General features: G+C 37.0%; 1 protein-coding gene across 10 annotated transcripts in view; it reads left to right on the forward strand.

Annotated features, from left to right (window-relative positions):
• ZNF385B (zinc finger protein 385B) overlaps positions 1–15,024 on the forward strand; it is a 388,911-nt gene that overhangs the window by 96,972 nt on the left and 276,915 nt on the right. The window contains exon 1 of one of the 10 annotated variants that reach the window (XM_077883221.1): positions 9,172–9,327. The exons of the other annotated variants lie outside the window; for them this stretch is intronic. Coding sequence (XP_077739347.1) covers positions 9,303–9,327 — 25 coding nt within the window. The 5' untranslated portion in view covers positions 9,172–9,302. Of the gene's footprint in view, positions 1–9,171; positions 9,328–15,024 lie in introns of those variants that run through there. 10 annotated transcript variants of the gene reach the window in all.

Below are 15,024 nucleotides of genomic sequence, written 5' to 3' on the forward strand. Positions count from 1 at the left end.
CATCAGAATCACCTGGAGGGTGTGTTAGAATGCAGACTGCTGGGCCCCACCTCCACAGTTTCTGATTCAGTAGGCCTGTCGTAGGCCTGAGAACTTGTGTTTCTAACAAGTTCTCCGTGGAAGCTCCTGGCTTGAAATTACACTTTGGGAACACCAATGAAAGCCATTGAGGAGGATTGATACCTAGCAAAGGAGCTTCTTATCTCAGATAAATCTATAATTAGGAATTGGTCAGGAATGCAAAAGATGGCCTCCTTGTGTTCCTTGTGTTCTCCTGGAGCATCTGTGGCCCCGCGGTAATAGAGGGACGATGTCATGGAAACTGGTGTACACTCCCACCCCCATCAACCAAGGTACCTCTAGTTGGGAGCTTTATAAGCAACTCTGTACTTTCCACAGTATAATAAACACAGTGAAAGTAGATCCAATGGCTGCGATTAAGTGGATGAATGAGGCCTTACCCTGCGCTAAGGAGGTTACCTTACTTAAATTTTCACAGCAGATTTATGAGGAAGGTACTATTATTACATACAATTCAATGAGGAATGAAGAGGTTAGGTAGCAGCCAAAAGAGGCCAGGCTGGGATTTGGAACAAGTTGGCCTGATTCTGTGACCCGATTCTTCACCATGATATTGCCTTCCATCTACAGATGTAAGTTACGTTGGGCAGAAATCGCCTAGTTTGTGCTTACAGGTTGCTGCCCAGACAGTGTACTTGATGTAGAAGTCGTATCAGAAAAGAGAGGCTTTACGTTCTGTCTCTGGATGTGTCAGCATTGTTGCTCAGAGGCTTTCCCCTCATGTCAGCCGGGGGTACGTAATATCCTCACACCCACCCTGTGCAAGCAGAAGCAGGTAAATCACCAGATCTAGTAATACGTGTTAACTTTACATTGTGTTCTCCTTGTGTTGTCAAGGGACATCTGTGCCTGCCGCGGAGAATCAAGTTGCCCCCGAGGATTATGGTGGGGAGGATTGATTATATTCTGGGGTTTTCAGAATCCAGATTGCCTCAAAATGGGAAAGGATTCTTTCTTAGGGCGTGAACTCTGATCCTTCCCTTGGCACTCGTTTGGCACAAATAATATTTAAAACTATGAAAGGTCAGGCCCAGGTTAGGAAGGCTGTGCTGAACTGTAGTAAGAGAGACACATTCGTACCTGTTTTGAGGTGCACCGGAGATAGGGGTTATCGTGGAAAGACTGAAATAATGACGTTAGTTTTCACACCCCAACATGGTAAGTATGACTCTCCTCACATTGTAGATAAGAAATGTAGACAGATTTGGAGGCCTTTCCAGAGGCCACACAAAGATTCAAAGTCTAAGATCTTTCTCATACTCTGCATTACCTCTCATAACTTTTTGCAACAAATTCTTCACAAAGTAAAAATGAAAAGAATTCATGACTGCTTCCTTGTTATCTCATGTTTGGTTTTCCCAGTTGCTCCCAACTGAACTGCCCATTTTCTTTCTCACTTTCAATTAATTCCAAAGAATTTCTAATCTCATTGAAGTTTACAGCTTTTAAGACTAAACAGGGTTAGTCAAGCAGAGAGAGTGGAGAAATATTGATTCAAAGGGAGTAAAAGAGAATGTTTAAAATCTTAAACTGAAAAGCAGTTTGTCATACTCAAAACGCTGAGATGAAGGGGCACCTGGGGGGGGGGGGGTGCTCAGTGGGTTAAGCGTCTGCCTTCGGCTCAGGTCATGATCCCAGCATCCTGGGATCCAGCCCCTGCATAGGGCTCCCTGCTCAGTGCGGGGTCTACTTCTCCCTCTCCCTGCTCCTGTGCTCTTGCTCTTTCTCTCCCTCTCAAATAAATAAAAAATATTTTTAAATTGAGATGTGGTTGAAACTGAGTGAGAAAATCAGAAGGAGAGACAAGAAAATTTGTGGTAGTAACTTTAGACACTTTTTAAAAACAATGCTTTATTTTAATCATGATTCTCTGGGTCGGAGGAGATTGGAGCTGGTTTCACCTTGGTGGTTCTTGTCCTGGACCCAGAGGAGGTCGCTCATGCATCTGCAGGTCAGCAGGGTTGGATGGTCTATGATTGCTTCTTATACATGCATCTGGTAGTTGGTGCTGGCTGGAGGCTGGATCATTCTCCCTAGGAGACTCCTCTTCCAGTGGCTCAGCCTAGGCTTCTTTCCCCAGTCCTTGAGCGGCACTCTGAGATGGCAAGAGCAGAAGCTGTAACCACTCAGGTCTTTTGGTCCGAGCTAGTCACAAGACCAGTTCAAGCTCAAATGATGGAAGAAATAGACTCCGCCTCTTGGTGTGAGAAGTGGCATCTTTATTTGCCCTTAGGAATTTTGTACTGAGTTTGAGTAGATTTTAAGTTGAGGACACTTTGGGAGCAGAGAGAGGGAAGGTGAGGACGATATAAACGGGTGATTTTGCAGCAGGAAGTAGCAGTGATTACTTGGAAGTAAAAAACGGAGAGCAAGATCAGAAAGTGGGCTGTGGGTTGGAGCATTGTATGATGTATCCTGGACTTTGCTGCCATATTCTGAGCTTCCCTTTGATACCTCCAGGATCATCAGCTGGTTTTTCCCCCTTCTGTTCTAATGATCTCTTATTTTCATTCCTATTCTGTCTTCAAGAATCAGCTATTAAGGTCAGGATGCTGTGATAGGATTATAACTCTTAAAATCTGTATATATATTTTTTTAATTCAAAGGCCGAATGTTTCACACTGCCTCTCCTCTATATTTAAAATGAAATTGTTCTATCCTCAAAAGTGTTCTCTCAATTTTGAACTTGAAAAATCAAACATGAAACAGTAGCACTATGGACTCACCACAAGATGGTGCCACAAGTATATCGAAAGTAAGATATTTTCCTCATTCCAAGCCCCACATTTTGCTGGAACATAATGAGTATGGTAAGCAAAGAAATACTCACAAAAGGGTGAGCATGTGTGTAGACGTGCATGTCTGGGTAGGAGCATGCTTGTTTCACAGATTCTTTTTGAATATCTTCTACACATTAGGCGAAATATCAATTGAACTCACCTGGGGAGTTAGGAGATAGCTATACATACGAGGGTGGTGGCAAGTGTGTGTTGTTTCCTGATGAAGGGTGCGAGGGAGAAAGCATCAGTGGAGATTTCTCTTCAGGAATAAGAATTACTGCTTAAATATTGTAATATTGCTCCCTTCCTAAACAAAATGAAGTTGTGGTTCCTTTTGAGAGATATTAGATATGAACATTAGTGTTTAATAATGCAAACTTAGGTTTGTGTGATAGGTGCAGGGCTAGAATTCATCAGTATACACATCTTTTGCTTTCATAATAGGAACATGGTTGAAAATACTTGCTTTTCCTTCATTTCTGATAAGTCGGTCCGTTATCACTTAACTAAGAACTCTTTTGCAAAATATAGGTATGATGATGACAGTGTAACCAGTCATTGACAAAATATCAGTGAGTAAGTGCACTAGGTAAGAAAAGCCTTTCACCATGGGAGTAGATGGATTAAATTATTTACAACACACTGTTTTCCTAGGCCTCTTAAGTATAACTCCATAGAAATCTTTTCATGGAATAATTATCATGCAGCCCACTTAGTAGATAGAGTCCATATAACTTCCTATAATTTTCCATAAGAATACCAGACTTAGGGCAGCCCCATTGGTCCAGCGGTTTGGCACCGCCTTCAGCCTGGGGCATCATCCTGGAGACCTGGGATCAAGTCCCACGTCAGGCTCCCTGTGTGGACCCTGCTTCTCCCTCTGCCTGTGTCTCTGCCTCTCTCTCTCTCTCTGTGTCTGTCATGAATAAATAAATTCAATCTTTTTAAAAAAATTTTAAAAAAAAGAAAACCAGACTTAGAAGGGAAAAGGATCTTGGTTTAATATATTACTAACTTGGGTTCTAAAGAAGATGACATTTACTTTCCTTCATATAAATTCCTATTGATAAGGCCCAAGAATTCACTTACTTAAAATAGTTTAGACCTTGTGATGATATAGTAGAAAAAAATATCAATATATTCTTCTGGCTCTTTGTCTTGACCAAAATTGATCGTTATAAGTTTCTGAATATTTTACAAAATCCTAACTCTATTCCTCTAAACGAAGCTAGAATTCGTACACACATAGGTACTCCACAGGTGAGTTCAATTGATATTTATATTGAGGGCTTATTGAGGTTCCTGGTGAATGAGAACAGAAAGAGAATGGAATCTGAAGTTATAACTCCAATACCCCTAAATGCTTTGAGATAGAACCCTACCCATTTGGGATGGTGTCAGAATTCTAAAACATTTTAAGGTAGACCTGCCTGAAAAGTCATCATAAAACAACTCCATATTCTGTACATGTGTTAAAAACTATAAACAAGGGTGCTTGTCATCTAAGTACAGAACTCTAAGGAATTGATATATAAAGGAATTTTAAAGGCACTTTTTAAAATAAAAATTTAAAAGGTGTGTCTGGCCCTTTTTCAGTGAGGACAGATGGTCTTGCTTTAAGAATGCTTTGGGCTGTGGACTTTTACATATAGTTATTAACAGGTAAATGTCATTTTATACAAGTCTCGGCTTTGAGAATTTGAAAACCAAACACCGACACTTTTCAGTGTGGAACTGAATCTTAGACAACGACCAAAAGTGTTTGGGTGGCTGAGTGATGTGAATTATCAACAACCAACTTAAAATCTGTTACCTGGTTTTGTGTATATATGTATGTTACCTATTTTAAATTAATCTGTGGAGAAAGGGTTTTGGTCACTGGCTCAGTAGGAATTTAAAATTAGTAAGTTCAGATTCTCTTGGTGAGTTACATGTACTGTCCTCACCCTCATCCTGACGGACCAACTCTCTTCACACAGGTATTCCACTGCCATACCCTTTATAGCATCATAGCCAAGGAGGCCGTTGGACATTGTTCCAAATTAGACATCCCTGTGAACTGTTACAACTGACAATGGGGTTGGTGTTCATACTTGTGCTTATGGGGTTTTTTTGTAGCTGGCTCTTTGGCCAACTATGAAACACGGTTTGCTTTTTTCCTGATTACATGAAGAGTGTGGAGGATCCGGGTAGACTGATTATTGTGTTTGTTTGTTTTTATGGCCCCAGTGTGATGGCATTCACATCATGTTGACCCATTTCTAGAGCCTGCCCTCTAGCGAGTCAGCCTTGCAATCCAGAAACTCTTGGCCTGTAGATGCTGGAAGTTTATTTGTTCTTATGTGGACATGATGTAAAAGGTATAAAGAGATATTGATTTTGATCCTGGGGAGTTACCCACTCTGTATAGTCAGTTGCTTTTAGAAGCTGCAATAACTCCAGCAAACCCCCAGGGCACCATTTCAGTTACTAAAGAAGGAATTCACTAAATTATGTTGCACTGTCAAAAATGAATAAGTGCACTTTCCTTCTTCACATGGAAAATGACTTTGTGACCATATTCTAGATACTAAGATTAGAGCCACACATTCTGTTATACTTTGTACAGTGAATAGGAAGACCAGTATTCTCATAAATGCCTCTGGGACTTTTCTCCACTGTGAGTCTGGGCCCCAAAAGTCACTTAAGAAATGCTCTTCTTTTTAGGTGGAATATGTATCGTCTTTTATTTTTATTTATAAGAATTGTATATGTTTAATGTGTACAACGTGACTCAATATACATATACATAGTGAAATGATTGCTATAGACAAGCTAATTAATATATCTATCTCCTCATATAATCATTCTTGTGTGTGGTGAGAGCAATTTAAATCTACTCTCTTAGCAAAATTCCAGTATTCAATATAGTTTTGATAGTCATTATGCTGTACCTTAGCTCTCTATCTAGACTTACTCATCCTACGTAACTGCAACTTGGTACCCTTTGACTAACGTGCCTTTGAGGATGACGGATGTTTTCTAGGCCCAAAGTCTTATGTCCAAGGTCAATGCTATCTTAAAATTCTTTAATGTACCTACTTTAAAAAAGTATTCAGGAAATATACTCAGAGGACAACTCCAAGTGAACACAACATAATATTCGTGTTTTGGGGGAGAAATATTCTTTTTAAAAATGGGTTTTAAAGTTAAACAGTTTGGGTATTGATGGTAAAGAATATTACTACATTTTTTTAAAAGTGATTTTGAAGAACTTTTATACCAAATAGTACATAGTGTATAATAGTAAAATAGGGACCTTTACTTCGTAGGGTTTATTTTTGTTTGTGACATTCTCACAATGATGTTTCACATTGTGGATGTTTTGTTTGGGGGTACAATGGAAAAAGAGTGAGATAACCCATTGTTTCATGCTTCACTTTTTTTTTTTAAATTTAAATTCAGTTAACTGACATTTAATGTATTATTGGTTTCAAAGGTAGAGGTCAGTGATTCATCAGTCTTCTATAACACCCAGTACTCATTACATCAAGAGCCCTCCTTAATGCCCATCACCTAGTTACCCCATCGCCCCAACCCGCCTCCCCTCCAGCAACCCTCAATTGGTTTCCTATGATTAAGAGTCTCTTATGGTTTGCCTCCCTCTCTGATTTTGTCTTGTTTTGCTTTTTTCCCCTTCCTTCCCCTATGATCCTCTGTTTTGTTTCTTAAATTCCATGTGCGAGTGAGATCATATGATAATTGTCTTTCTCTGATTGAGTTCTTTCGCTTAGCATAATACCCTCTAGTTCCATACAGGTCATTGCAAATGGCAAGATTTCATTTTTTTGGATGGCTGAGTAGTATTCCATTAAATTTTTCCTTTTAAAATTTTCCTTTGAAGATTATAGAGTACATTGTTAAAAGAAATATTTTTGTCAAATGCCTTTCACATGACTGGATATAAAGTAGTTCATCAATGAATGTTTGATATTATTATCATTATGTTTTGTTTTTTTTTCTCGACATAGTGATTCTGAATGGCTTCTTACTTTCTGTTCCCATGCTCTAGTTTCATCATCTTTCAATACATCTCCATCTCTGCTCTGCTTTGTGTCTCAGTCTTAACAACATCTTCTGTCATGTTTTTTTGATTGTCCCATGAAAACGATGCTAATATCCAGATCTCTTGCTCAAGCAAGAGAACAGTTGTTTAGTTACCATTTTCCAATCCAATTTAATCCTTATAACAGTTTAGGTAAACATTTCTACAGGTCCACCTGTGTCCTAACCTGCAATTCTTGCAATCCAAGAAGCCCTGAAAGTCAGAAGGTTTTATAATTCATATTGATGGCAAAACCTGACCTGAACTGATATGAGGTTAATTATAGCCTTTATTTATCCCATTTATATGAATACACCCATGTTTTGCTGCAGAAATGTTAATGTGTCTGACCATAGAGTGTTGCCCCAAACCCCACTGGAGACATTCTATAATTCATTGTCTATGCATAGTATTATCTTTCAAAAATGCAAAAGCATTTGAATTCTGAAATGCATCTGGCACTCAGGTTTTAGATTAGGGATTGAGGACCTATAATCAAATATTATGGTTTCACTTTAAACTTTTATCTTATTTGGGAGCTGCATGTATGGTAATAAAAAGAGTTTTAGGCCCACAACCTCATGAACTATTTTTCTAAGATTAGAAAAGCACACACACATGGAGATAGAGACAGAGGGAAAACACTGAACAGTTGCTGAATCGGTGAATCATGAGGCACAAAATGAATGGAATTCAGGTAGCAGAAGTAACTGCAGCAGGATAAGTGAATTTTCCTGTGACTTGGGCAAACATATTTGTGTGCGTGTCTACTCCACGTATGTCTGTAATCGTCTGCAAGGAAGGGGTTTAGCTGGTGGCCTATAAGGAGTCAAATGTACACATAAAGATGTAATGTGGATACCTATGGGGTGCCATGTTAAAGTTGTTCCAAGTGTCATGTTATGTAAATGTATGTCAGGCACAGGGCTTATTTTTACACAGGTGTTTTGGATTTAGTAGATACTACTAAATGTGGGCACCTAACACTGGCGGGACCACTAGAATTGAACACAGTCGTTTATAGAGGATCCTCAAGTCAGAGTTGCCTTCATTGGATCCTGCTTTGCTCTGGCTTTACAGTCTCAGAGAGAACCTAAAACCCATCTCTAAAAATCTGAGTAGAACCTTAAATGTGTTCTTTGTCAATGCTGCTTACCAGGAATTTCTTCTAGTTACTTTTGTGATTTTTGATGAATGTTTTTATGCCCTTTTTGCTTTGCAGTTTGCATGTGTCAGAGCTCTATATTTTGTGATCTCAAATCATTGCTTCTATTTGCTGGGATAGTCTACCTTGTACCTTTTTAAAAGTATGTCAACTGGCTCTTGCATCTTATATTTTAATATTGAGAGAGAAAAGATGGTGAAAGGTAAAGGTAAAAATTTGAGGGTATCAGGAGGAGAGATTTTAATGAGCTATAGAGTCCTTAAAAATAATAAACAGTCAAGAACTATGGGTTTAAAAATATTCTTTACTTTGTATGTTTATTTTCTTGTTACACAGAGTACATTTAAATCTTTATTGTTTAAGAATTTGTCTTAGAGTAAATTGAATAGTATTTTGCCCTGGCATTAGCATATTCCTGCACACATTTACTGTCATTATTTTTTTTAATTTAGAGACAAGTAATTAGGGGTTAAAGTATATTTCATTTGTTCTTTAATGGACATCTACATCAAATATACAGAATTTTTTTGTTGTTATAATTGTGATAGTCCCTAATGATTTTATTTGTCTATAGAAAAGTCCCAGGAACCTACAGCTATTTTGGTTTTTGCAGCTTTTATGATAAGTCCTTATAATATATACTACTGATTTCTTCTCTGCATCCTGCTCATTGTTGAAAAGCCAGGGCTATTTTTAACATTTACACAATTTCAGTAGATGATTCTTCATTCCACAAGGTTTGGTGCTAAATCTGTGGAGTCTTTCATAATCATATCCTTTTTGTGGTTTGCTTGAATTTGATCACAGTGGCTGATTTCATGCATTGATAATGAAGGCTTAGGTTGCCTGTTTCTCGGCATAAATCCACCTCAGACTTGTAGGTTGACAGTGCTTCTGGTTTCAGCACGCATGGAGATATAGAATTGAAATTGCTCTGCTTTCTTTACAAATGACTCAGAGTGTGCTTGTCCTTCCCTAAAATGTTGCCAGCGTGTAAAGGATTTTCAATGAGCAGTGCAATAAGCCAGCATCTGGGAAGGTTTGGAGCTGCACTGATATAGCGTGGTACTGTCACACAGATAATCAGGGCTGGAGCCAAGTCTCGGTAGCACTGTGCATCACACTGGTCACATACTGGAAGTTTTGTTTATCCAACTTGGTTGCTCTTAAATCTGGTGAAAGCCCAGCCAGGATGTGGAGTGGACTTCCTAGCAGAGGTGAGCATTTTTATTCTAAAACTTGGATGCGGGATCTGGTGTGTCAGTAACAGATTTTTATGCTGTGTTGAATCCTGTGGAGTTATCAATTGTGTTTATCATGTCGCGCTGACAGATTGGAAGGGGCAGGACTGAGGAGCAAAATATATGATCCTTTAATTTTATTGGGAAGTAACTCCCTAAATGCATGGTGTGATAGCATTCTTTTCTTTCTGTGCTAGCTGTTTGCCGAGGACATCTTAACAGTAGGTGACTTCCTTTGCATTTTAAACATTCAGAACAAGTCAGTGATATTATGCAATTTGCTGTCATTACTGAAAGTAGGTAATTAGCAGTGCTACGATGTGCTTCAGGTATATATGTATATAGAGAGAGACTATGAACTAAATGTACTCTGTAGAATCTCTGATGTGAAAAAATAGGAAACAAGTGATGTTTACGAGATAACTAAGAAAGTAAGTGAAATGGCTTGCATACTGGACTTGACACCTTGTTAAGCTTGACATTAATAATTAGAAGTTATGACCTGTCATGCATTGCACAACCTACAGTAATTGAATTTTAGAGGCAGTATACTGAATGAAATGAGAAAATTAGTAGCATTTCCTTATAAAGCATTTTAATTAGATGTGGCGTTTTAAATGTAGCAGATTTTTATCACTTATATACAAATAAAGTACTGACTCTCACCTGGAAAGTTAAATTAGTGGATCACCATGCCCAGAAAGCTCAGATGTGGTGTTGTAAGTGTAGAGTATTTGCAAACCAACTAGATAAGGGCAAGCTCAAAGTTAGCCTCCGAGTTGATGGAGTCCTCCTGCTTAGGCTCTTCTAACTCCAATTCCTACACGATGAGAAGCTATTTCTAAAGCCGAAAAGACTGAGAGTTATGTTGTATTCACAAAGCAGTATGCTTATTAAGTGTCGTTTTAGTAGTTAGGTCTGCAGAGAAATCTATTTTTATTTGATAGGAAGCTAACATGGCACATGGGGTATGTATTTATATATATATATATAGATATAGATAGATGTGTATGTGTTTTTCCTGCTAAATTTATTTGAGGCAGCTGTTTTATAGCTTTCAACTCTGAAGTTATAGATAAGTGTGTATTCGTTTGACAGAAGATTCGAGAACCCCGTTTACTGCCAGTACATGTAAAGCTTGGCTAAGCAGACGCATCAGGAGCAAACCATTTGTGTTCGCCAATCTGTCTCAGCAAGTCCCAGGGCCACTATCTTGCTAGAAGCCACTGTGTGCTTTTGAAAGCATGAAATTAGTTTTATACTGAGCACATGGTTTCTCATTTAGCAGCTCTTTTTATGGTAATGGTCAATTTATGGTTCACTGCCAGGATTTCAGTGTTCTGTCAAAGCCGATAGCTTCTGCTAAGGTGTCTCTCTGAGATAAATTTTTTAAAAGGAGAGGGAGAGGGGGCACCTAATTAGACCCTCAAGAAGGGACTCTTACCTTCAACCTGGTTTATTTTCTGAATGCATTGTCATTTTTCCAAAGTTCCTTTATGTTTCTAATCCAAAACCTACAGATTTAAAGTTATTGACGTTTATCACTTTGGACTTTCCTTGACATGTGACATCAAAATAGCTATGTTCTGAAATGTAAAGTATTTGTTCATCTTTTTGTAATGCATTTGTAGAAAACCACTCTATTAGTGGTGACCATATTGTGCATTTCATCATCAGACTTATCTACTTGTTTGGTAATATATCCTAGAGCAATGCTAGAGAGGGGACAAGGCTTTTATATATTTTGTAGTTGATCTAAAGTACCCATACTTTATTATGTATGTGTGTGCTATGAGAAGGATTAGTTAGGGAATAAAACTAAACACTCCAAAGATATATTAAAAATGTTGAATATGTCTTCTTTCATATAAACTGCCTCATCTTGAAGGATAAAAGCTCCCAAATGCTAAAATTATATAAATATTAAAAACAGTTTTTATTTGTTTCCACAGAGTGATAAGAGATGAAATGCACTTATAAATGTTGTAAGAATGATTTCCTTAGCTTTTTCTTTCCATCAGAAAATGACCCTTGTTGCAAGTTTTGCTAGTCATAATGCATTTTGAAATAGAGGTGGTCAAAATTAACTACCAGGACATTTGATGAAGTATTTATTCTTGTGTTTTTTTCTTTGTATGATGGTAATGGGTATTTGCAGGTGGATTAGGGTACACATTAGAATGGTGCTATTATGCTTTTTTTTTTTTCTTCCAAATGGCCTTGACAATGGAACTGAAAACACTTCTGAAATCTTGAGTTTCATGATTTTTTTTCTTGTTAATCCATGGATTTTTCCCTAGGTTAAGTGACTGCACATGATAAAGGATCCAAGATAAAATGATATTTATTAAAATGCAGGCATATAATATGTGCCATTATCATTAGAAGATTTTCTGATTTTCAATGAAGCATAATTTTAAACAACTTACTTTTCTTCTGCTCTTTTGGGGATGTCATGTCACAAGTCATCATTGGATTGTCAGGGGGATTTTGTTTTAGGCTTTGACTTACAAATAAGTATCTCATATTTCTTACTTCCCAAAGCCTATGAAACAAATTGGGTTTGTGGGTTGAGAATTAGAAGATTAGAAGGGCATTGAGATTTTCTCCTTGAATTGCTGATGATTTAACATGTTTAGTAAATGAAACCTTAAAAGAAATTTTAGAATGTCAGAATTCCCCTAGAATAGTAAAACATGTGTCATATTACACAGATCATAGAAATTCACTAGATGAAGGGAACAATAATTTAGCATATCTGCCTAAAATCTTATCAGCGATTTCTCTTTCTCAAGAAGTAGGACTTAGAAAGTTATCATGAGCATGTGAGATTCTCATGTGAAATTTACCTGGATATTTTTACTCTTATATCAAGGGCTAGTGATCCTGAGTTTCCTTCAGCAGATTTAAAAAATGATGGTAATGAAACATAGCAGATGGTAAAGTAAGTAGTAAATCAAGTACTTTTCAGGTTTGGTGAGCTTTCCTGTTGTATATATACAATAGTTAGTTTGGACTAATTATATAGTTGGTGGTTGGTTTTGAGGTTTGTTGCTGTGATGATGAATACTTTTTAGTATAAGTATATCCCAGGCAATCTTTGGGACATACTTATACTAAAAATTATTCATTGTTTAGCTGAAATTCAAATTTGACAGGGTGTCCTATATTTAACATGGGAAACCTCTAGTCTCTAAATAAGAAGGTGAATCTTTTAGAATATTGGGTCTGCCTAAGCCAAAATGGAGGCTTCACATTCCTATAAAAGCAGTTTCTACTCTTAGAATTTATGCCTAGAAACTCCTAAGAAAAGAAAGTTTCCACTTGAGAAACTTAAAATGATATAAAAAAAAAAGAAAAAAAGAAATCATGAACAAGGATATGAAAGCCTCCTATAATTACTGAGATAAAACAATAAAGGCAGCATATTAAATAACAGTTGTCAGTAGGATTTTAGATAAAGAATGATGAGAATTACATAATTAATGTTCAAGTGTTATCCTTTACCAACTAGAACATTTTCAGAATTGTCCTCCTTTAACAAGTTTGAGATTCTTATAAATTAACCTTATTTTGTTGTAGTTAAGATGCATCACGAGACGTCCCTCACATTATTCAATGTGCCATAGCTGAGTAAAAGAGAATAGAGATAAGATTTCTTATGTACCTACTATGTGCCTCATACAGTACCAAAATATTTATAGACAGGTTTTTATTGAAAAACTACTTCTTAATATAGTAATGTAATATCCACTGTACACATGTTAAGCTATTTATCCAAAAAAAAAACCACCCTGTTCCCAGCCCAGAGTTACTCCAATTTTAACCTCACCAGAGAAGAACAGAACGTTCCATCCTGGCTCCGAATGTTACTTTTAAACATCTGGGCGATCTCCCCACAGGGAAATGGAGGAATAAAGGTTCATTTTCTTTTATCTCACCTGAAGCTATATTTTAAAATTTTCTTTGGTCACTCAGACTTTGCATTACCTTTCTTCTCTCTTTTCACTTCCCAGGAAGTATCTCCCTGCCCTCACTCTGTTTTATAAATATCCTCAAGGAGAGTGACTAGACATCAGTACATAATTTGATTCTCAAGATGAGAAAAAAATATGTAGAAGTAAACTCCTGATAACAGAATCTTGAGTTAGGCTACCTTGCAGTTGATTAGTAAATAATGCAGAGGAGACATGTGGGGTAATTTCTTTAAGCTGACCTTTTTGTACCCACTCTAAAATGCCACCTCACTTCTCTTTCTGCCAGTCATGTGACATGTCAAACCAGAAAACCAATTTTGAGTCCAAACTGATCAGTTGACTATGAGAGCAATTAACTCAAGTTTTGGAAATGGATTAACAGCCCAATAAAGAATTGTTCAGTAAACCGTATCTTCTTCCAATTAAATGATACCCACCCCCCAAAAAAACAAACAGTGATCTAGTTTGTTTCTCAAGGTCTTTTTGTTCTACAGGACAAATTCTAAATTACTTCCAATTTTCCCTCTCTTTTTAATATGCCACCATATCAGTCTGATTATTTTGGATCTCAGAAGATATCATTTGCCTTCTCTTATCAATCTATTTTCTGCTTTTACCTAGTCATAAATGTTACTGTATTATACATTACTTCTTCTAGTTGTTCTAGATTGTATTAGTGGCTTTTTCTGGTACTTAAACTGTGGTCTTTGGGAAAAGTTTCTGATTCTTCTTTACCTTAAAGATCACTACTTTAGTCTCCATGTCAGCTCCAGTGTCCCCCTACTTATGTCATTCCTATTTGGCCATGTGGTCTGCTTATTATGGCAAAATACCATTGTGAATCCATAATCTAAATTTTAATAACTAAATATCTTCAAGAAACATTTTTTTTCTAACTTGTCCCCAAACTCTTAGAAAATGCACAGGTAAGTTAAAGTTGCTACTAGTTGGAGGGATTCTACTTCTTTTAATTTCCTAAAAGATGAGATTGTTCAATAGCTATATTTTCTTGACAAATGGCAATTGAATAATAAACAAGTGCCTCCCACAGGGAATCATCTTCTGTCAGAGAGAGGAATCTTCTGTCTTCTGATTCCATCCAGGGAGTCTGCAGTACACAAGGCTATTTAGCCCAACATCTTTTTGCTGACATTTCAAATTGGTGTGTGAATTTCACTTGGAGATCTATCATAATTCTACTTCTATTTTTTCCTCATCTGATTCACTCTTTAGTAATGTTGTTTTTTTAGAAAATGATGGATATAATGATTTTAAATCTAGAAACCCTCTGTTTCTTCCAGCAAGTTAAGGTGGCATTTCTTTACTCAAGTTTTTTCTTGGAGAACTGGAGAGGAGAGCGTGGATTTTGAAGAAATTTCAAAATATTCAGGAATAAGCTGATTCAGAAATTAATCCACAGGCACTTTTTTCTGGCACTTTTCTACATTTTATGTATTTTTATTATCACACAATGGGTGATACAATATTTATGATGTTAGTTAACTCTTGCTTAACTGAAGCTTTCAAATATTGTGTAATTTAGATATACAACAATTTTTATGCAAATTGGAGCAAGCAGCGGATGTCACTCTGTATACACAATAGTTAGATATCATTTAATGGGTTGTGAATCATGCTTAATTGGGGTAGGGAGAAAATGGGGTGGCTTGGAAATGATCTCTAACACTTGTTTCTT

The sequence above is a fragment of the Canis aureus genome, chromosome 34 (assembly GCF_053574225.1).
Source record: "Canis aureus isolate CA01 chromosome 34, VMU_Caureus_v.1.0, whole genome shotgun sequence".
NCBI classification, from domain to species: Eukaryota; Metazoa; Chordata; class Mammalia; order Carnivora; family Canidae; genus Canis; species Canis aureus.